The sequence below is a fragment of the Acanthopagrus latus genome, chromosome 12 (assembly GCF_904848185.1).
Source record: "Acanthopagrus latus isolate v.2019 chromosome 12, fAcaLat1.1, whole genome shotgun sequence".
Lineage (NCBI taxonomy): Eukaryota > Metazoa > Chordata > Actinopteri > Spariformes > Sparidae > Acanthopagrus > Acanthopagrus latus.
The window spans coordinates 26,067,838-26,089,903 of NC_051050.1; the positions used below are offsets into that span (position 1 = coordinate 26,067,838).

A 22,066-nucleotide genomic window follows, 5' to 3' on the forward strand; every position below is an offset into this window, starting at 1 on the left:
TTTTTTCACCAAAGATATTTCAATGATTGGATGCCTCGCGCCTCACAGGCAGGGGCATCACACTGGGGGGAAAGTGGGACTGATTACCAGGGCCCCAATGGGGGAGGGGTCCCTTGAAAGGCCTGAAATAAAAATGTTGTTCTTATTTTATTTTTCATTTCTAAGTCATTAGCGTCATAACTAACTAACTTAAAATTGGCAGAATAAATCGGATGAGAGACTTTACTCTGTATTAAAAACAAACAAACAGTGGAGGCTGTCTGAGGCCCCTCTCCCCCCTCACAGTACATAATGGTTCAGTCCACACCTGCAGCTGCAGGAGCGGGAAGATGCGTCTCCGAACATCTTAACGAGCGGAGTGGCTGCTGCTCATCAACATGTCTTTACCCAAGAAAGCAAAATCAGGGAGTCTTAAACCAAAGGAAAAGGCAGAAAGGGACAGAAAGCAAGGAGAGGGAAGACAACTCCTCACACATCTCTCTTAGAAGAAAGGTGAGCACAGTTCACAGCTAGCACAGTTTAACAACAGTTAAAGCTAATAATAATGTCGGCAGCTGTAAAGACTGAAGGCAGTCAGACAGCCATGAATCTAGTTTCTCAGTTTGAGCAGCAGCAGGTTCCTCATCTCATCCCTCATTAACTGCTGACTGAAAGTTATTATTACAAGTCATCATTTCACATTGAGGATGCGGACCTCGCGGTAAAAACAGGTCGAATTTGGAGCGATATTTAGCTCCTTTCCCAGTAAGCTAGCACGACCTGCTTGGTATCAGCGGATTCATTCCAATTTCAAGATTTCTGTGATGATTTCTATGATGCTTATGGCTTAAAAACTGAGCCCATGACGGCCTTCAGAAGACAGTAATGTTAGTGCCAGATGATCTGACAGTTACAAAATAAAAATAGCCTACAATCCATATTTATTTCAGAATGATTATTGTGTATTAAAAACAGTTGTGAAATAAATAGAGAATATGTATGTGTACATATAATATAGCTGAAATTCAGCTATCACTACAACAGAGTGTTTGGTCAGTAGTCTGGGACTCTCACCTTCCTGCTGTGCAGGAGGAACAGAGGAGAACATTCCTGCTGCATGCAGACTGTGTGACTCAATACAACTCTCAGTACAATCAGAGAAATGTTTAGATTTTCTGGAAATAAGAAGATTAAATCGCAACAACCGTATAGCCTCATGTACGTATTTATTCACACCAAATCCAAAGCCACCACCTGTGAGTCTGCAGCTGTGGAGATAAATTAGAGCTGCCTGCAGGACGACAAGGGAGACAGTGAGCAGTAACCACGGAACTGTCATGTTCTTTTCACAAAAATGGAAATGATAGTCAAAAATGTAATTTAAATGCATAGTTATATCATTTTTTTGCCGTCTTATACAAGGGCCCAGTTAGATTTCTTTTCCTGGGGCCCAAAATCCCTGGCGGAGCATCTGATCATCAACAGTGTTAATTAAAGTTTTCTCCAAAACAGAAACCACCAACATCAACAAACAATTGCTCTCTACAACTAGCACCACAAAAACATAATCAAGTTAAACATATAAATGGGTGGAAATATTTGTGTGTGTGTGTGTGAGTGGCAGGGAGTCCTTTGTAAAAACTACAAAGATTGCTGAACGTGGCTTGGGAAGTCACGTTTGCCAGACTACAAAATTGATGGGCATGACTTGGGATATCCGTTGGAGAGACTACAGGAAATGCCGAGTGTAACCACACAGTTAGCACAAAGTACAGTAAACTATCTGCCTCTGCCTAAACAGCACTTAGGTCGGTCGTTGCGACTAGCGTGTTTCCCGTCTGACTCGAAACTCCAACTCATTTTGGATGCAAGCGCGGGATCAGCTGTAGTGTCCTAACAGCTGATGAAGGCAGGTTGTGATCAAACAGCGGGATCGATCAGATGGAACAGGAACTTAGTGTTCCTGTCTCCTTCTGAAGATAATTTCTTCCCTCTGCAAGTGGTGAGGAACGGCTGGGGCTGGATGGTGTTCCTCTATGGATCCAAAAAGTAATAAAGAATATTCTAACAAAAATGACAGCAAAACAAAAACAGTCTTTGTATCATCCAGCAAAGAAGGAACTGTAACCAAGGCAAAATTGTTTATCAAAGTACATCTTACGGTAACTGCTGAATGAAACCAGAGTTTCTTCACAGCACCATGTTACCCTGGAAATGCGACATGCAGAGGGGTCTCCTGACCTTTAAACTCTGAGTGATGTCATGGTAATCCTGTCTGAGTTTCATTGATCGTGGCCACTTTAATCCAATAGGGAATGGGTGAAAGTTTTTGGGGTGGGTAGTACCTTGAATTACAGTTTTTCCCAGACTTTTTGGGTGTTGGCTCAGTTCCTTTGGCCTTAACTTCCTCAGGTTGATCAGGCCCTAGTTGTTGGGCTTTTCATTTTCCATACAGGCCATCCTTTGATTGAGCCCTGCGGGGTGAGGCCAAATATGCATGAACACTAGAACTGAACCACCTCAAACATATTTTGCAAATACAAGGTTACTCGCCTGTACGTGTCATCAAATGTCTCATGTCGTGCAAACTGAAAATCAGTTACTTGTCTAGTAGAGATGAGAGTTGGTCAAAACACCATTTTCGACACTATATTTAGTTTCTATAAGTTCCTCCATTGCTCACAAGCAAGAGTCACACATCAGCAGTGAATAAATGTTCACTGAGAAGACGCCATCTCTCTCTGTTGATTATAGTTGTGAAAATCCAATACAAACAATTGTAGAGGTCACAAGGTTACATCTGGACCACTTACAGCAACTCTCCCATTATCTCCATTTTATTCAAAGGTTAACATAAATTGAAGATGCACGGATCTCTGATGCTTGGAATATTTCCCACATGTTTCAGAAGAATATGGCCTCTCACCTGTGTGGGTTCTATGGCCTTTTAAATGAATCGACTCAGAGAGTGTCTTCCCACATTGCTTCTGCTCTCCATCTCCAGCTGATCCCGAGTCTCCATGTTTTCCTCCTTTCTGGTCTCGGCTCTCAGCTCCATGAGAGTTGTTAGAGAGGAGCTGGTGGTCACTTGTTGGTTCTGCTTCACTGTGGTCACTTTCCTCATAAGCTGGAGTCAACATGACGGTTTCCGTCTCCACCTTCAGTACAAGCTGCTCTCCCTCCCGACTGGTGCAGAGTTCCTCCTGTTCCTCTTTAATCTCTGGAGGCTCTGGGTCCTCTTGGTCCAGACTGGAGTTCCTCTCCTGGTTACAGAGCTGCTGGTCAGCCAGAACCTCCTCCTCCTTACAGACATGTTGCTGTGGGAGCTCTGGAGGGACACACAACAAAAGACAGACAATATTTAATCAGCCAATCAGACTTTATTTATCCTCCAGAGATCATTGAGAGGCAACCCTCATTTATAAGGGCATGGAGGCCCACAGAACAAAGGCCGAATAACAACAAGTAGAAATACTCAGGAAGTTTCAATAGCTTCCAGGTCATGTGACCCACTGACTCCAAACCAATGCCGAATTGTATTAATACACTGGGTGATTAGGACACACTTTGTTATATGGACTTTAATGCTCCTCATATTATTAGTTGCTGTTAATGTAAAATGTACATTTTTTCCAAGAGCTTCCATCTCGTCTGACCCACTGACTCAAAATCACTGCCGAAATATCTTCCTAACAGGTTGAATGAGACTCACCTCTTTCTGTTGAGTTTTAGTGCTCCTCACGTGTTTCAGAACGTTTTGTGTGTAAAATGATCATTTTCTGAGCGGAGTTTCGCCGCGGTCTTCTATAGAACGGAGCCCAGCCGTGCAGCGGACACTCAGAACCTCCGGAGTCCCGGAGTGGAATGAACCAAAACGAGGGAAACACTCGTATGTTCACTCCATGTAGTGAAACGTGGCCACTCCAGGGCTCTGAACATTAGTCTTATTAAAATAAGAAACTTTTACTCACCTATCCTGTGTAACTTTACTTGGGGTTTCCAGCAGATATCCAGCATGACGCGCTGCCGATCGATCTCTTCCTCGTACTGGACGATAGTTGTTTTAAAAACTCTGAATATTTCTTCAGCAGCAGCAGTTAGTCGCTCGTTGACAAACTCTCTCAAACTCTCAACTGAACTCATTCTTCTTTAATTACTCGTTCAATAATGAGCTGCGCTGTGACTCAGTACCGTCTTCACTTCATTCATTACACACAGCCAGCTAATGCTGCTAGCTGCTACTGTTTACTTCCGCTGGGTGTCACGCTCTAAAGCTCCGACAGCGGAAGTGCGGAGGCTTTTCATTCCGCTTCAGACTGAAGACATTTAATTCAGAACTTGTTTAAAACATATCTGATTATATCATATACAGTTTTAAAGAAAAATATTGGGTCAACAAATGTTCTCCAGTTGCTAAGCAGACTCAAAACGACTTTTAATTATTTTTTCCATTTTGTTTAAATTAATTTAATTTAAGCCCATCTATATTCTCTTTTCACACAGTGTGTTTACACTATGTTTGTGAGCTCCTTGTATTAAGGCAGTGATTCTCAAACTGTGGTGGTACACGCAAAGCATCACTTAATTAAATATAAATAAAATGTTAAAAAATTAAAACGTAAAATACTATCCAAAATATCAGAATGGATAAAAATATTTTATCAACCGATGACAAGAAAATGATGAGATACAAATTAAGTAAATAATTTTAACAACTACAGTTTTAAACTTAAATTATTGGGTCAACAAATATTCTCCAGTTGCTAAGCAGACTCTTTCAATTAAAAAAATACTCTCAATTATTTTCCATTCCTTAGATGTTATTTAAATTAATTTAATTAACTATATTTAACACCATTTTTACACTCTTTTCACACAGTGTATTTACACTATGTGTGTGTGCTCCTTTTATTAAGGTGCAGATCTACTCTGCTTAATTATACAAAGAAATGTGGGACTCATTTTTAAACTCCTACTTTGAACTAACTGAACTTCTTGGTTACAAACATGGAAGCTACTGTAAAAACTACACGTATTTAACATATAACTGTTTATATAAAAGCAGGACATGAGGAGTGATAATAAGTGGGACACATGAGAGTGATTAACTCGACTTTTTAATCATCATGTTAACAAATATGGCAAATCAGCATGAAGATAGAAACAAACATATTTTGACATGTTCTCAAGGGGAAATTGTTCACATTCAGCATCAGCTCATCATTTCTCCTGTGTATATTGATCCTCTGAGGATTCTTCAAGTAGCTCATTTAAAGTTAAAGTTCTGCAATTATGCATGAAACACTAGAACTGAACCACCTCCAGCATAATATGCAAAAATGAGGCTAATCGCCTGTTCATGTCATCAAGTGTCTCTTGAGACTGATCAGACAAACTTTCCCCAGGCAAAATTATTGTTTCTCACCTGTGTGAGTTCTCATGTGAACTATTAAGTTACTGGTTTGCTTGAAAGTCTTCCCACATGATTTGCAAGAATAAGGTTTCTCACCTGTGTGGATTCTTAAGTGAACCTTTAAGCTACTGTTTAGTGTGAAAGTCTTCCCACATGTTTGGCAAGAATACGGTTTCTCACCTGTGTGGATTCTCGTATGTGTTTTTAACTCACCACAAGACCTGAAAGTCTTACCGCATGTTTTGCAAGAATATGGTTTCTCACCTGTGTGAGTTCTAATGTGAGCTGTTAAGTTACTGGTTTGCTTAAAAGTTTTACCGCATGTTTGGCAAGCATAAGGTTTCTCACCTGTGTGGATTCTCATGTGTGTTTTTAAGTCACCACAAGACCTGAACGTCTTCCCACATGTTTTGCAACAATATGGTTTCTCACCTGTGTGAGTTCTAATGTGAGCTGTTAAGTTACTGGTTTGCTTAAAAGTCTTCCCACATGTTTGGCAAGAATATGGTTTCTCACCTGTGTGGATTCTTAAGTGAACCTTTAAGTTACTGTTTAGCGTGAAAGTCTTCCCACATGTTTGGCAAGAATACGGTTTCTCACCTGTGTGGATTCTTGTATGTGTTCTTAACTCACCACAAGACCTGAAAGTCTTACCACATGTTTGGCAAGAATATGGTTTCTCACCTGTGTGAATTCTTGTATGTGTTTTTAAGTCACCACAAGACCTGAAAGTCTTCCCACATGTTTTGCAAGCATACGGTTTTTCACCTGTGTGAATTCTCATGTGAACCTTTAAGTTACTGGGTTGCGTAAAATTCTTCCCACATGTTTGGCAAAAATATGGATTCTCACCTGTGTGGGTTCTCATGTGGTCTGCCATGTGTGCATGTCGGCTGAAAGCTTTCCCACATGTTTTGCAAGTAAATGGTTTCTCACCTGTGTGGATTCTCATGTGAACTACCATGTGTGCACGTCGGCGGAAAGCTTTCCCACATGTTTTGCAAGTAAACGGTTTCTCACCTGTGTGAATTCTCATGTGAACCTTTAAGTTACCGGTTTGCTTAAAAGTCTTCCCACATGTTGGGCAAGAACATGGATTCTCACCTGTGTGGACTCTTAGGTGTGAATTCAGTTGGGAAATAAACTTAAAAGTCTTTCCACATGTGTTGCAGTTGAAAGACTTTTCACCTGGGTGAGTGTTATGTTGAATGTCTGATGAGTTTTTTCCATAATCACTGTGACTTGTGATTCCATGATGTCTTTTCTTTTCCTTCTGCTCTCCATCTCCAGCTGATCCCGAGTCTCCATGTTTTCCTCCTTTCTGGTCTCGGCTCTCAGCTCCATGAGAGTTGTTAGAGAGGAGCTGGTGGTCACTTGTTGGTTCTGCTTCACTGTGGTCACTTTCCTCATAAGCTGGAGTCAACATGACGGTTTCCGTCTCCACCTTCAGTACAAGCTGCTCTCCCTCCCGACTGGTGCAGAGTTCCTCCTGTTCCTCTTTAATCTCTGGAGGCTCTGGGTCCTCTTGGTCCAGACTGGAGTTCCTCTCCTGGTTACAGAGCTGCTGGTCAGCCAGAACCTCCTCCTCCTTACAGACATGTTGCTGTGGGAGCTCTGGAGGGACATACAACATAAGACAGCAGGGCTCCAGACTGCTACCAAGTGGTGGCATTTTGCAACCAAAATTTGAGATAATGCGACCAAATTTTACATTTAGTTGCACCTGTCGACCAGTGAAATCGCCTGTGTTTTTTCTTCTTCTTTTTAACACCAGTAGTGGAGGGGAACCAAAGCGAATCAAAGAATCTGGAATGACAGCTGGCAGGCCAGTGTGTGTTAGATGGGCAGGGAATGGCACTGTAAGTGGCTAATGTGTGGAGGGGGGCTCTGAAAGCTGTTGCCTAACGCAGAAGGAGAAGGTTTCACTTTCAGCGAACAATGGCGAAACGAACTCAGCGATTCCACCAGATACGTGTCCGCTTCGTGGCGGACATGAGTTGGTTTTTCACTTTAGATAATGTCTTAACTTCCACCAGGTCCGCTGCGCTGCGTATCTGCCCCGGAGGGCTCCGGCAGTCCGGAGCAGATCCGCAGGACTTTTATTTCGGCGGATGCCGGAGCAGGACGCAGCAACTCAGCCGAATTTAGCGCCGAGTTGACAGGAAGTGACATGAAACAACAACATCCGGTTTAATTTCAAAATAAAACAATCCGTGTTGACACCAGGACATAAATCTCAAAAAAGAGTCACACACGAGCTCTTTTAGCAATCCGTCAGTCGGGCACACTTTGTGTTGTTTTTATAACACAAGTCTATAACTGTGGCACTGCAAAACCGGATGAGAGCAGTAATGCACCGGACGTGTATCTGGTGGAATCTCTGGGTTGGTTTCCCCCCACAAAGCCTCGAAATGTGCCAGGGTCAAATCCTAAGTCAAAGGATGAGTCCAAGTCTTAAGACAGGAGTGTGGCAAAAATGACAGAAAATACTGTTTTGGCGAAGAATGGGTGCACAAATTTGACTGGTTAAGGTCTCAGAGACACGAATTCCATGAAAAGCAGATTCGTATGTTCGCTCCATGTAGTGAAACGTGGCTGCGATGCATATGTCCCCCTCTGGCCGCTCCAGGGCTCTGAACATTAGTCTTATTAAAATAAGAAACTTTTACTCACCTATCCTGTGTAACTTTACTTGGGGTTTCCAGCAGATATCCAGCATGACGCGCTGCCGATCGATCTCTTCCTCGTACTGGACGATAGTTGTTTTAAAAACTCTGAATATTTCTTCAGCAGCAGCAGTTAGTCGCTCGTTGACAAACTCTCTCAAACTCTCAACTGAACTCATTCTTCTTTAATTACTCGTTCAATAATGAGCTGCGCTGTGACTCAGTACCGTCTTCACTTCATTCATTACACACAGCCAGCTAATGCTGCTAGCTGCTACTGTTTACTTCCACTGGGTGTCACGCTCTAAAGCTCCGACAGCGGAAGTGCGGAGGCTTTTCATTCCGCTTCAGACTGAAGACATTTAATTCAGAACTTGTTTAAAACATATCTGATTATATCATATACAGTTTTATACTTGAAGAAAAATATTGGGTCAACAAATGTTCTGCAGTTGCTAAGCAGACTCAAGGAGACTTTTAATTATTTTTGTCCATTTCTTAGATGTTATTTACCGTAAATTAATTTAATTAACTATATTTAACACCATTTTTACACTCTTTTCACACAGTGTGTTTACACTGTGTGTGTGTGCTCCTTGTATTAAGGTGTAGATCTACTCTGCTTAATTCCACAAAGAAATGTGGGACTCATTTCTAAACTGCTACTTTGCACTAACAGTTACATTTTTGGTTACAAACATGGAAGCTACAGTAAAAACTACACGTATTTAACATATAACTGTTTATATAAAAGCAGGACATGAGGAGCGATAATAAGTGGGACACATGAGAGCGATTAACTCGACTTTTTAATCATCATATTAATAAATATGGCAAATCAGCATGAAGATAGACACAAACATATTTTGAAATCTTCTCAAGGGGAAATTGTTCACATTCAGCATCAGCTCATCATTTCTCCTGTGTATATTGATCCTCTGAGGATTCTTCAAGTAGCTCATTTAAAGTTAAAGTTCTGCAATTATGCATGAAACACTAGAACTGAACCACCTCCAACATATTTTGCAAATACAAGGCTACTCTCCTGTACGTGTCATCAGATGTCTTGTCAGAGCAGACTGATCTGAAAAAAATTCTACAGGCAAAACTATGGTTTCTCACCTGTGTGAGTTCTCATGTGCCTTTTCAAACTAGATGAGTCACGTAATGTTTTCCCACATGTCTGACAAGAATACGGCTTCTCACCTGTGTGGATTCTAATGTGAGGTTGTAAGGAACTCTGATGCCTGAAAGTCTTCCCACATGTCTGACAAGAATACGGCTTCTCACCTGTGTGGATTCTCATATGCATTTTCAAAGTAGATGATTCAGAGAATGTTTTTCCACATGTTTGGCAGGAATGTGGCCTCTCACCTGTGTGGATTCTCAAGTGAACCTTTAAGTTACATTTTAGTGTGAAAGTCTTCCCACATGTGTTGCAAGAATACGGTTTCTCACCTGTGTGGATTCTCATGTGTTTTTTTAAGTCACCACAAGACCTGAAAGTCTTCCCACATGTGTTGCAAGTAAACGGCTTCTCACCTGTGTGGATTCTCACATGATAAATCAATGCAGTACGACTCCCGAAAGCCTCCCCACATATTTCACAGGTAAAAGGTTTCTCACCTGTGTGAGTTCTCATGTGGTCCGCTATGCGTGTACGTTGGCTGAAAACTTTGCCACATGTTTTGCAAGTAAACGGTTTCTCACCTGTGTGGATTCTCATGCGTCTATTCAACAACGACTTAAACTTAAAAGTCTTTCCACATGTGTCCCTGTCGAAAGACTTTTCACCTGGGTGAGTGTTATGTTGAATGTCTGATGAGTTTTTTCCATAATCACTGTGACTTTTGCTTCCGTGATGTCTTTTCTTTTCCTTCTGCTCTCCATCTCCAGCTGATCCCGAGTCTCCATGTTTTCCTCCTTTCTGGTCTCGGCTCTCAGCTCCATGAGAGTTGTTAGAGAGGAGCTGGTGGTCACTTGTTGGTTCTGCTTCACTGTGGTCACTTTCCTCATAAGCTGGAGTCAACATGGCGGTTTCCGTCTCCACCTTCAGTACAAGCTGCTCTCCCTCCCGACTGGTGCAGAGTTCCTCCTGTTCCTCTTTAATCTCTGGAGGCTCTGGGTCCTCTTGGTCCAGACTGGAGTTCCTCTCCTGGTTACAGAGCTGCTGGTCAGCCAGAACCTCCTCCTCCTTACAGACATGTTGCTGTGGGAGCTCTGGAGGGACAAACAACAAAAGACAGACAATATTTAATCAGCCAATCAGACTTTATTTATCCTCCAGAGATCATTGAGAGGCAACCCTCATTTACAAGGGCATGGAGGCCCACAGAACAAAGGCCGAATAACAACAAGTAGAAATATTCAGAAAGTTTCAATAGCTTCCAGGTCATGTGACCCACTGACTCCAAACCAATGCCGAATTGTATTAATACACTGGGTGATTAGGACACACTTTGTTATATGGACTTTAATGCTCCTCATATTATTAGTTGTTGTTAATGTAAAATGTACATTTTTTCCAAGAGCTTCCATCTCGTCTGACCCACTGACTCAAAATCACTGCCGAAATATCTTCCTAACGGGTTGAATGAGACTCACCTCTTTCTGTTGAGTTTTAGTGCTCCTCACGTGTTTAAGAACGTTTTGTGTGTAAAATGATCATTTTCTGAGCGGAGTTTCGCCGCGGTCTTCTATAGAACGGAGCCCAGCCGTGCAGCGGACACTCAGAACCTCCGGAGTCCCGGAGTGGAATGAACCAAAACGAGGGAAACTCTCGTATGTTCGCTCCATGTAGTGAAACGTGGCTGCGATGCATATGTCCCCCTCTGTGGCCACTCCAGGGCTCTGAACATTAGTCTTATTAAAATAAGAAACTTTTACTCACCTATCCTGTGTAACTTTACTTGGGGTTTCCAGCAGATATCCAGCATGACGCGCTGCCGATCGATCTCTTCCTCGTACTGGACGATAGTTGTTTTAAAAACTCTGAATATTTCTTCAGCAGCAGCAGTTAGTCGCTCGTTGACAAACTCTCTCAAACTCTCAAATGAACTCATTCTTCTTTAATTACTCGTTCAATAATGAGCTGCGCTGTGACTCAGTACCGTCTTCACTTCATTCATTACACACAGCCAGCTAATGCTGCTAGCTGCTACTGTTCACTTCCGCTGGGTGTCACGCTCTAAAGCTCCGACAGCGGAAGTGCGGAGGCTTTTCATTCCGCTTCAGACTGAAGACATTTAATTCAGAACTTGTTTAAAACATATCTGATTATATCATATACAGTTTTAAACTTGAAGAAAAATATTGGGGCAACAAATGTTCTGCAGTTGCTAAGCAGACTCAAGGAGACTTTTAATTATTTTTGTCCATTTCTTAGATGTTATTTACCGTAAATTAATTTAATTAACTATATTTAACACCATTTTTACACTCTTTTCACACAGTGTGTTTACACTGTGTGTGTGTGCTCCTTGTATTAAGGTGTAGATCTACTCTCCTTAATTCCACAAAGAAATGTGGGACTCATTTCTAAACTGCTACTTTGCACTAACAGTGAACTTTTTAGTTACAAACATGGAAGCTACAGTAAAAACTACACGTATTTAACATATAACTGTTTATATAAAAGCAGGACATGAGGAGCGATAATAAGTGGGACACATGAGAGCGATTAACTCGACTTTTTAATCATCATATTAATAAATATGGCAAATCAGCATGAAGATAGACACAAACATATTTTGACATGTTCTCAAGGGGAAATTGTTCACATTCAGCATCAGCTCATCATTTCTCCTGTGTATATTGATCCTCTGAGGATTCTTCAAGTAGCTCATTTAAAGTTAAAGTTCTGCAACTATGCATGAAACACTAGAACTGAACCACCTCCAACATATTTTGTAAATACAAGGCTACTCTCCTGTACGTCATCCAGTGTCTCGTCAGAGCAGATGGATCAGAAAAACTTTCCCCAGGCAACATCATGGTTTCACACCTGTGTGAGTTCTCATGTGCGCTGTTAAGGCATTGGTTTGCTTAAAAGTCTTCCCACATAATTTGCAAGAATATGGTTTCTCACCTGTGTGGATTCTCAAGTGAACCTTTAAGTTACATTTTAGTGTGAAAGTCTTCCCACATGTGTTGCAAGTAAACGGCTTCTCACCTGTGTGGATTCTCATATGATAAATCAATGCAGTACGACTCCCGAAAGCCTCCCCACATATTTCACAGGTAAAAGGTTTCTCACCTGTGTGAGTTCTCATGTGCGCTGTTAAGGCATTGGTTTGCTTAAAAGTCTTCCCACATAATTTGCAAGAATATGGTTTCTCACCTGTGTGGATTCTCAAGTGAACCTTTAAGTTACATTTTAGTGTGAAAGTCTTCCCACATGTGTTGCAAGAATACGGTTTCTCACCTGTGTGGATTCTCATGTGTTTTTTTAAGTCACCACAAGACCTGAAAGTCTTCCCACATGTGTTGCAAGTAAACGGCTTCTCACCTGTGTGGATTCTCACATGATAAATCAATGCAGTACGACTCCCGAAAGCCTCCCCACATATTTCACAGGTAAAAGGTTTCTCACCTGTGTGAGTTCTCATGTGGTCCGCTATGCGTGTACGTTGGCTGAAAACTTTGCCACATGTTTTGCAAGTAAACGGTTTCTCACCTGTGTGGATTTTCATGCGTCTATTCAACAACGACTTAAACTTAAAAGTCTTTCCACATGTGTCCCTGTCGAAAGACTTTTCACCTGGGTGAGTGTTATGTTGAATGTCTGATGAGTTTTTTCCATAATCACTGTGACTTTTGCTTCCGTGATGTCTTTTCTTTTCCTTCGGCTCTCCATCTCCAGCTGATCCTGAGTCTCCATGTTTTCCTCCTTTCTGGTCTCGGCTCTCAGCTCCATGAGAGTTGTTAGAGAGGAGCTGGTGGTCACTTGTTGGTTCTGCTTCACTGTGGTCACTTTCCTCATAAGCTGGAGTCAACATGACGGTTTCCGTCTCCACCTTCAGTACAAGCTGCTCTCCCTCCCGACTGGTGCAGAGTTCCTCCTGTTCCTCTTTAATCTCTGGAGGCTCTGGGTCCTCTTGGTCCAGACTGGAGTTCCTCTCCTGGTTACAGAGCTGCTGGTCAGCCAGAACCTCCTCCTCCTTACAGACATGTTGCTGTGGGAGCTCTGGAGGGACACACAACAAAAGACAGACTATATTTAATCAACCAATCAACCTTTATTTATCCTCCAGAGATCATTGAGAGGCATCCCTCATTTATAAGGGCATGGAGGCCAACAGAACAAAGGCCGAATAACAATAAGTAGCATTAATGAACGGGCCCTTGCAGTCCTTATGTGTCAGGGTGTGCCACGTAGATGTATTGAGGGCAAGACCCTCTACATGTTTGAGCAATTTGGAGTAGATTGCAAATTGTATGTGGAAGTTATAGTGAGTTGATGGTTTTATGGTGAAGCATCAAAAAGGATCACGCCAGCAGATGTGACGTAGATGAAAGCTTTTGATAAGACTTGCCCAGAGATGCTACTTGCAAAGTTTGGTGGAAATCAATGAAATGGCATAGGAGGAGTTGGAAAAAGTTAGTCTATGATATTTTCACAGAGCTTTAGTGGCTCATGGGGAAGTAGTAACCTGGGTTTCATGTCATTGGGACAGACCAATGTGAGGATATGCAACACTTTGTGTTTTGAGATAAATCTGCAGTAGGTTGTTATTTCATAACTTGAGTATTGTTTGGAATATCAAAATTCTTTAAAAGTCTCTATGTCAGGAGGGTCCGCAGATGCTGTGTGCAAAGTTTGGTGCACATCGGAGAAATCACCTGGAAGGACTTCGCAAAAGTAGGTTTGCTACATTCTGCGAATTTGCGAAAAAACACAAAAGAGAAACCGTAGGCGGAAATGGGCGTGGCCTTAATCACGAGATTCAGCACAATTTACTGAACGCATGTATATAAGGTTTTTGAATGTGCAACAAAGTATAATAATTAGAAATAATGATATTATGAATATAATAATAATAGTTATTATAGTTAATTAGAAACAATTTCCCTGTCTAGGATCATTAAAGTAATTATCTGTATAGGCGTTACAAGGCAAAACACGAAAATTCACGACGACAATAGAATATAAAACATTTTAGCAGGTGCGACGTGTATCCCAAGTGTGGTGAGTGTTGGGGGTATGTTCAGGCAGTGAAAAATGCGTCATTTGGAACAAAGAACAAAAATAAGAATCATTTAAAAACAAAAGAGACCTCGCAGGTTGTTACCTGCTCGGGCCCTCAGTACTCAGAAAGTTTCAACAGCTTCCAGGTCATGTGACCCACTGACTCCAAACCAATGCCGAATTGTATTAATACACTGGGTGATTAGGACACACTTTGTTATATGGACTTTACTGCTCCTCATATTACTTGTCATTAATGGTTTTAATGTGAAATGTTTTGTTTTGTTTTGTTTTACAAGAGCTTCCATCTCATCTGACCCACTGACTCAAAATCACTGCCGAAATATCTTCCTAACAGGTTGAATGAGACACACCTCTTTCTGTTGCGTTTTAGTGCTCCTCACGTGTTTCAGAACGTTTTGTGTGTAAAATGATCATTTTCTAAGCGGAGTTTCGCCGCGGTCTTCTATAGAACGGAGCCCAGCCGTGCAGCGGACACTCACAACCTCCGGAGTCCCGGAGTGGAATGAACCAAAACGAGGGAAACACTCGTATGTTCGCTCCATGTAGTGAAACGTGGCTGCGATGCATATGTCCCCCTCTGTGGCCGCTCCAGGGCTCTGAACATTAGTCTTATTAAAATAAGAAACTTTTACTCACCTATCCTGTGTAACTTTACTTGGGGTTTCCAGCAGATATCCAGCATGACGCGCTGCCGATCGATCTCTTCCTCGTACTGGACGATAGTTGTTTTAAAAACTCTGAATATTTCTTCAGCAGCAGCAGTTAGTCGCTCGTTGACAAACTCTCTCAAACTCTCAACTGAACTCATTCTTCTTTAATTACTCGTTCAATAATGAGCTGCGCTGTGACTCAGTACCGTCTTCACTTCATTCATGACACACAGCTAGCTAATGCTGCTAGCTGCTACTGTTTACTTCCGCTGGGTGTCACGCTGTAAAGCTCCGACAGCGGAAGTGCGGAGGCTTTTAATTCCGCTTCAGACTGAAGATATTTAATTCAGAACCTGTTTAAAACATATTTTATGGATAGTTTCAAGAGCCAAAATTAAATAAAACATGGAGCAAAACAAACATGTTACAGACAGTGACGTCTGCTGCACTTGCACAGTATTAGAATGACTCACATTTCAAAGACTCAGTATTTCATGATAAAATTAATATTGAGATCATCAACACAGATATAGATATAATTAGGCAAGTGAGATATACATGCGCATCGTGAATGATCATTAACACTTCCTATGTTTCATAATAATGTAGAATAAAATCGTCTTAATTTGAAGGCGGTGATAGACTTTTAATGTGAAGCAACCACAGCAGGCGCTAACACCATTAGCAGCGTTAGCTAACAGACATTTGACTCGTGACTCAAAGAAAAACTTCCTGTTGTGAAATATGCATCCAAGTGTTTGAACTTGTCTTCATTGGTTCAAGTACTGCGACTAAAACTGAAGTTATACAGGTTTTTAGTCGTATTAGTTGTATTTATTGATAACGTTTTCACTGAGCTCTGAACAGCCAATCACAGGGCAGAACAGTAGGTCTCCATAGTAACCGCGGATCGTCTGGAGTCAAACTTCCTGGTTGTTGTTTCCAGCTGAGGCCAGAGACGTGACGTGACCGAGCTCAGCACATATTTATTAATATTGCTGTTTTTATCTTCATGTTCTTCACACACAACTTCCTGTTGGCACAAGGCTCTGAGGACAAACACCCGAAACAAACTACTCAAACAAAAAACTGATCCTGCGGGAAAAGTACCTGTAACGTTGCTGCAGTATCAAGATACCACAGCCGATCAGCAGCAGCAGTACTCAGCTATTTCATGTAAGTCAAGTAGAAATGCCACAGTGTGAAAATACATTCAAACAGTATACCAGCAGAATGTACTTAAAGTGTTAAAAGTAAATGTGTTTATGTAGAGTATTATTGTATTTTGTTCCACTCAGAGTTCTGTCGGCTCAGCTCTGAGAACAACCATCACCTCCTGCCGCTGGCGTCAGCGATGGCCGGGACATCGAGACACGACAGAGAGATGGCGATGGATGCCAAGCGACGGCTGTCAGAGTGTTCTGACCCGGTGGAGAGACTCAGACTGCAGTGTTTGGCCCGAGGATCGTCTGGTATCAAAGGTCTGGGCAGGTGAGCTCCACCACAGCACCAATCAGATCGTTTCAGGGAGTCCACATGAAGACAGTCAGTGAGTTTAATAAAGAGGAGAAGAAACTGCTGCTGGACATCGATCCTCTGATGGTGGACCTAACTGTGTCGGATTCATCTTCAGAATCAGAATCAGAACTCCTTTATTGTCCCACAAACGGGGAGAGCAAAAGGACAGTAGTATTTTAAAGACCAATAACAATAGTGAAAAATAGACAAAATAATTCAAAAGGTAAGAAATAGAATAAAAAAGAATAAACACTTGCATACATATGAACATATTTAGTGTTCAAAAAACAGAGTGGCAGCGAATTTTATGACTCGTATTTATTCCTCTAAAAGTGAAAACTTTACAATAACTTGAACACACGCAACAAAACTCATCTGAGGAACAGTTCACCCAAACACTAATGCTCACTCCTCCTCTCCTTCTCCTGAGGATATAAAGTCCTCCTCTCCTCCTCCTGATGATATAAAGTCCTCCTCTCCTCCTCCTGATGATATAAAGTCCTCCTCTCCTCCTCCTGAGGATATAAAGTCCTCCTCTCCTCCTCCTGAGGATATAAAGTCCTCCTCTCCTCCTCCTGATGATATAAAGTCCTCCTCTCCTCCTCCTGATGACATAAAGTCCTCCTCTCCTCCTCCTGATGATATAAAGTCCTCCTCTCCTCCTCCTGATGACATAAAGTCCTCCTCTCCTCCTCCTGAGGATATAAAGTCCTCCTCTCCTCCTCCTGAGGATATAAAGTCCTCCTCTCCTCCTCCTGAGGACATAAAGTCCTCCTCTCCTCCTCCTGAGGATATAAAGTCCTCCTCTCCTCCTCCTGAGGATATAAAGTCCTCCTCTCCTCCTCCTGATGATATAAAGTCCTCCTCTCCTCCTCCTGAGGATATAAAGTCCTCCTCTCCTCCTCCTGATGATATAAAGTCCTCCTCACACATCACAACCTGATCTGAGGAGGTGATTGTTAGGAAGTGGGGGGTCTGAGGTGCAGGTTAGAAATCACTTTTAAAACATTGCATTATTTGCATGTAACCACACATATTGTTGTTACCTTCAGAGTTTTATTCCACATATTGACCTTTAACCTGACACTTTTTTGCACCTTCAGCACTGTGAATCATGACCTGGCCTGACTGTGAACTGTTTGACTTCCCTTTACTTTCTCAGTGCATCTCTGAGCTGTGACCTGTGACTCGTCGTCTCCTCCAGGGTTTGCTCGGTTGATGAGGTCTTTCAGCTCAATCTGGTTAACTCTGTTTGTTTGCTTCCACCACTTTATTAGATCACACAAAGACGACCTTGTGTGAATCATCTATTATTTGCTCACTTCTCAATAAGAATTTCCAGCACACAGATCTCTAGCTTGATGTGAAAGACTCAGTGATGTTATTGTGAAGCTTAATGGTAAATGTAATGCATCCATACAGTGTGTGTGTGGCGTTGACGGTGCGTGCGTGTGTGTGTGTGTGTGAGGTCGCAGTCTTCCTGTGATGCACGAGCCGAGCGCTGCGCTGCTCTCCAGCCTGCAGGATGTTGTCATGTCTTTGGTTTTTACTGTCACGTCACCTTGTTGTTGTTGCTGATCCTGTGGTTTCGTTGTTGATGCTCAGCTGCTGTCACAGCGCCACTTTAACACGACTGCTCAACAATCAGGTTCAGTTACAGACTTCAGCTTGTGAAAATAATGTCCCATTATTTTGATATGTTATTCTTGCATGTGAAACCTAACAAATGTAGATGCAACATTAGTGGGTATGTAAAGTGAAATCTTGTGTCTGTTGGCTTCAGACATGAGTTTCTGTCTCATGACGGTCGTGTGGTTGCAGGGTTCCGTTCTGTAACTAAGGAACTTAGTTACAGATTTCATCCTGAAGGAGCTTTGTGAGGCCTCTTCCGTGTACATGTGTTCTAAACATTGGTTTATTATGACACACAACAATGACTGAAGTGTATAAGAAGTCTCATGTGTATCGTGAGGTGGATGCTGAGATAATTGGAGTGGTACTTTGGGTGAGATCAGTGCAGTCTTGTGCTACAGTTATGAGTCTTGTTTTGGGTTTTTACAAATGTGAGGAGTGACGACCTCTCCAGTCGTCATCTGAGCTGCTGATGTGTGACTCTTGCTTGCAAGCAATAAAGGAACTTTAAGGGATTTCTAGAAAAGAAATTTTGTGTCAAACTGGGTGTTTTGAACAACTGTCATCTGCAGCAGGCAAGCGACTGATAATCAGTCACCATGACAAGCTTTATACTTTTTACTCCACCACTTTCATATCACAGCTGGAGGTGGAGATGATTCTGCAGACCGCTGCACCTCAGACACAGTAAACAGTGGACAGTATATTATATTGATCGCTCTGCTGCAGCAGCTACAAGATTAAAATGACATTTACATGTTAAATAATCCACAATAATAATCTGACAGCATCATGAATATTAATACATCACTGACAGAGAGCGTGTGGCTTCACATCACTACCTCTAATTTAACTTTACACCTCATTAAAGAGTCTCAATGCACAACTTTGACTTGTTTCAGAGAACTTTTATTCAGCGGTGTTGGCACTGCAGCTGCAGGTTCATACAGATTCAGTCTCCTGTTTCAGCACACACCAACACTACAACAACAAAACAGATATTTCATGAACACATCAGAGGCAGAATGCAGCTGTTTGTACTCTGTGGTACAGAAAACATGAAAATATGTTCATCCTGTTCTGTCTGTCAGGACCTTTAAAATCATGGATGATGACAACAGCCGCTCTCTGGACCTGAAGGAGTTCCTCAAGGGTCTGAACGACTACGGCATCCTGATGGAGAAACGAGAGGCCATGGCTCTCTTTCAACAGTTCGACCGTGACGGGAGTGGGACCATCGACTTCGATGAGTTCCTCATCACTCTGAGGGTAAATGTGCTCACTGTTACTGCACAGCTGACCGCCATGTTGTGTTTCTGATCCTCCATGATCGTCTCACTGCAGCCACAGATGTCGAAGGCCAGGAAGGAGGTGGTCATGCAGGCGTTCAGGAAGCTGGACAAGACGGGTGACGGCGTGATCACCATCGAGGACCTGAGGGGCGTTTATAACGCTAAGTACCACCCCAAGTATCAGAACGGGGAGTGGACCGAGGACCAGGTGTTCAGGAAGTTCTTGGACAGCTTTGATTCTCCATATGACAAAGATGGACAGGTAAAAAACACAGAAAGGCAGCTTAAAGGAACAGTTCACCCAAAAATACAAAACCCAGCCATCATCTCCTCCCTCATGTTGATGGAAGTCAGGTGAAGTTCTGTAGTCCAGAACAGTTCTGGAGCTTCACAGTGAAACAGCGTCGCAGCGTTCTGCTGAACAACTGAAGTAGCTGGAGACTTGATTATGTATGTGGTTCTACTGGTTCTGTTAGAGAGTCTATGGGTCCATAAAGGTGAAAATACTAATTACAGCAGCTATCTAAGAGGTTTTCAGGTTCTTAGGTGGTCTTGTGAGTCGTGTAGGTGACTGTAGGAGTCACTGAGGAGGTTCAGAGGTTGTGATGTGTTCTCTGCTGCAGACTGTGATCACAGCAGACGAGCTGATGGAAACATCTGATGTTTAAATCAAGTCTCACCTGCTTCAGGTGTTCAGCAGAACGCTGCAGCTCTGTTTGACTGTGAAACTCCAGAACTGTTCTGTGGACTACAACACTTCATCAGGAGGAGGAGAGGAGGACTTTATATCCTCAGGAGGAGGAGAGGAGGACTTTATATCCTCAGGAGGAGGAGAGGAGGACTTTATATCCTCAGGAGGAGGAGAGAAGGACTTTATATCCTCAGGAGGAGGAGAGGAGGACTTTATATCCTCAGGAGGAGGAGAGGAGGACTTTATATCCTCAGGAGGAGGAGAGGAGGACTTTATATCCTCAGGAGGAGGAGAGGAGGACTTTATATCCTCAGGAGGAGGAGAGGAGGCCTTTATATCCTCAGGAGGAGGAGAGGAGGCCTTTATATCCTCAGGAGGAGGAGAGGAGGACTTTATATCCTCAGGAGGAGGAGAGGAGGACTGGGTTTACAGTTTGGGTGAGCTGTTCCTTGAAGCTGAGCTTTAGTGTCTGCAGGTCAGTGAGCGTGTCAGCGTCCGTGTTACACCTGAAGTGTTGTCTTTGTTGATGTGATGTGCGCTGATGCTGCTGTTGCTCTCTGAAGGTGACCCAGGAGGAGTTTATGAATTATTATGCTGGTGTGAGCGCGTCCATCGATACAGACGTCTACTTTATTGTGATGATGAGAAATGCCTGGAAACTCTGACTGAGCGTCGTTCTGGTAAACGAGCTGTTGGTTCGGTGGTGGGAGGAGGAGAAGACTGAAACTGAATGTTCCCCACAGAACGTCCTCACTGTCTCATGTGGAAACCTTCTGCTCAGTATGTTGTATGGTTTCTGTTTATAAAATAAACCACAAAGACTAAAGTCTAACGTAATGTGTGAAGATAATCAGGCTCATGAACCATACAGCACACACACGTCAGAGGTTTGGTAGCCGGTGTTTCTGCTCAGGGACTTTACAGACTGTTAATCATCCTTTTCTCTCTCTCACACACACACACACACACGGGCGCGCACACACACACACGCACGCACACACACACACACGGGCGCGCGCACACACACACACACGCACGCACGCACGCACACACACACAAACACACACACACTGCTCACTCGCTGTTTCCATCCAAATAAGCACCTTTTTATATAGCTGTAGCTGTGTAAATATCTATTCATTTTCTGTCAGTATCTTCACAAACACAATTCTCCTGAACTTTTGTTTTTCTGACATGAAATTTGTCAGTGGATGGAAACCAGCTTCTGTCTGATCAATAATCTGACTTTTTCTCTGCTTTTCTCTTCCTAGTCGAACTCTTGATTCACACTCGTCTGATTCTGACTGTCGTCAGGCTGTAAAATCTGTCCTCTGATCAACAGGTGACCAAAGAGGAGTTTGTCAACTACTACTGTGGAGTCAGCGCCTCCGTAGACAGCGACGTCTACTTCATTCTCATGATGAAAAACGCCTGGAAGCTCTGACATGAAACAGCACACGACCCTCCAACCAGCAGGATGCATTTATTATCATGAGCATTAGGTTGTGTGAAGTAGCTCTTGTCTCATTCTGTGCTTTTATTTGTTAGAAAATGTCTCTACATGAACTTAGTGTCATAGTTTAGAGAGTGACTTTAATCATTTTGCATAAACATCATGTTAGAGCCGCTCTGTGTTGTTCTGTACAAGAAACTCAAAGTCAGAGATTCAACATTTACAATATTAATGAGGTAATAAAACTGTCTCCATCTGTGTATAAACAAGCTGTCAGTGGAAAATAAGACCCGGGATCACTGTTTGAAGCCAGAAAGGTGGCAGGGTCCGCCACATGTAAACAGAGTACAACTCCTTCAAGGTCAGTTTGTTTATTCCATTTGTCTTCTCATTAACATTTATTCACCAAAGCTACAAACGAACCACAGGCAACAGTATGTTTTATAAAAGTCTTTTTAATTGTACGTTGATATGAAACATTATACTGAAGACTTTGTTTAAATAAAATCACTGTGTCGTCACAGGTACAATCAGACGTGCGGTCATATTTACAGTGTGTTG

General features: G+C 42.4%; 4 protein-coding genes across 11 annotated transcripts; 1 reads left to right on the forward strand and 3 right to left on the reverse strand.

Moving 5' to 3' along the window:
- Positions 1-309: 309 nt before the first annotated feature.
- capslb (calcyphosine-like b) lies at positions 310-22,038 on the forward strand. Of its 4 annotated transcripts, none has more exons than XR_005078052.1 (6): positions 15,593-16,095; positions 16,218-16,410; positions 19,161-19,338; positions 19,414-19,623; positions 20,616-20,832; positions 21,395-22,038. XR_005078052.1 is itself a non-coding variant. In XM_037116780.1 (6 exons), exons 2-5 carry the CDS (start codon positions 16,274-16,276, stop codon positions 20,715-20,717), a joined length of 627 nt encoding a protein of 208 aa, XP_036972675.1. In that variant the 5' UTR covers positions 15,595-16,095; positions 16,218-16,273; the 3' UTR covers positions 20,718-20,732; positions 21,395-22,038. The 4 variants fall into 4 exon arrangements, 3 of the variants coding, with proteins under 3 accessions (XP_036972676.1, XP_036972675.1, XP_036972674.1); XM_037116780.1 differs by having other exon boundaries at positions 15,595-16,095; positions 20,616-20,732; XM_037116781.1 differs by lacking the exons at positions 15,593-16,095; positions 20,616-20,832 and adding an exon at positions 310-492.
- Positions 1,177-8,374, reverse strand: LOC119029688 (gastrula zinc finger protein XlCGF57.1-like). Of its 4 annotated transcripts, none has more exons than XM_037116738.1 (3): positions 3,951-4,264; positions 2,906-3,307; positions 1,177-2,453 (listed from the first exon to the last, which is right to left on the reverse strand). In XM_037116738.1, the coding sequence occupies exons 1-3, from the start codon at positions 4,120-4,122 to the stop codon at positions 2,404-2,406; spliced, it is 624 nt and encodes a 207-aa protein (XP_036972633.1). In that variant the 5' UTR covers positions 4,123-4,264; the 3' UTR covers positions 1,177-2,403. The 4 variants fall into 4 exon arrangements, with proteins under 4 accessions (XP_036972633.1, XP_036972632.1, XP_036972631.1 ...); XM_037116737.1 differs by lacking the exons at positions 1,177-2,453; positions 3,951-4,264 and adding exons at positions 6,677-7,006; positions 8,066-8,369 and having other exon boundaries at positions 2,801-2,977; XM_037116736.1 differs by lacking the exon at positions 1,177-2,453 and having other exon boundaries at positions 2,801-3,307; positions 3,951-4,265.
- On the reverse strand, positions 8,850-11,243 carry LOC119029704 (zinc finger protein OZF-like). The gene is made up of 2 exons (XM_037116762.1): positions 10,949-11,243; positions 8,850-10,278 (listed from the first exon to the last, which is right to left on the reverse strand). The coding sequence occupies exons 1-2, from the start codon at positions 11,118-11,120 to the stop codon at positions 9,167-9,169; spliced, it is 1,284 nt and encodes a 427-aa protein (XP_036972657.1). The 5' UTR covers positions 11,121-11,243; the 3' UTR covers positions 8,850-9,166.
- LOC119029701 (zinc finger protein OZF-like) lies at positions 11,733-15,211 on the reverse strand. Of its 2 annotated transcripts, XM_037116758.1 has the most exons (3): positions 14,906-15,210; positions 12,314-13,243; positions 11,733-12,061 (listed from the first exon to the last, which is right to left on the reverse strand). In XM_037116758.1, exons 1-3 carry the CDS (start codon positions 15,075-15,077, stop codon positions 12,048-12,050), a joined length of 1,116 nt encoding a protein of 371 aa, XP_036972653.1. In that variant the 5' UTR covers positions 15,078-15,210; the 3' UTR covers positions 11,733-12,047. The 2 variants fall into 2 exon arrangements, with proteins under 2 accessions (XP_036972653.1, XP_036972651.1); XM_037116756.1 differs by having other exon boundaries at positions 11,733-13,243; positions 14,906-15,211.
- Positions 22,039-22,066: the final 28 nt, after the last annotated feature.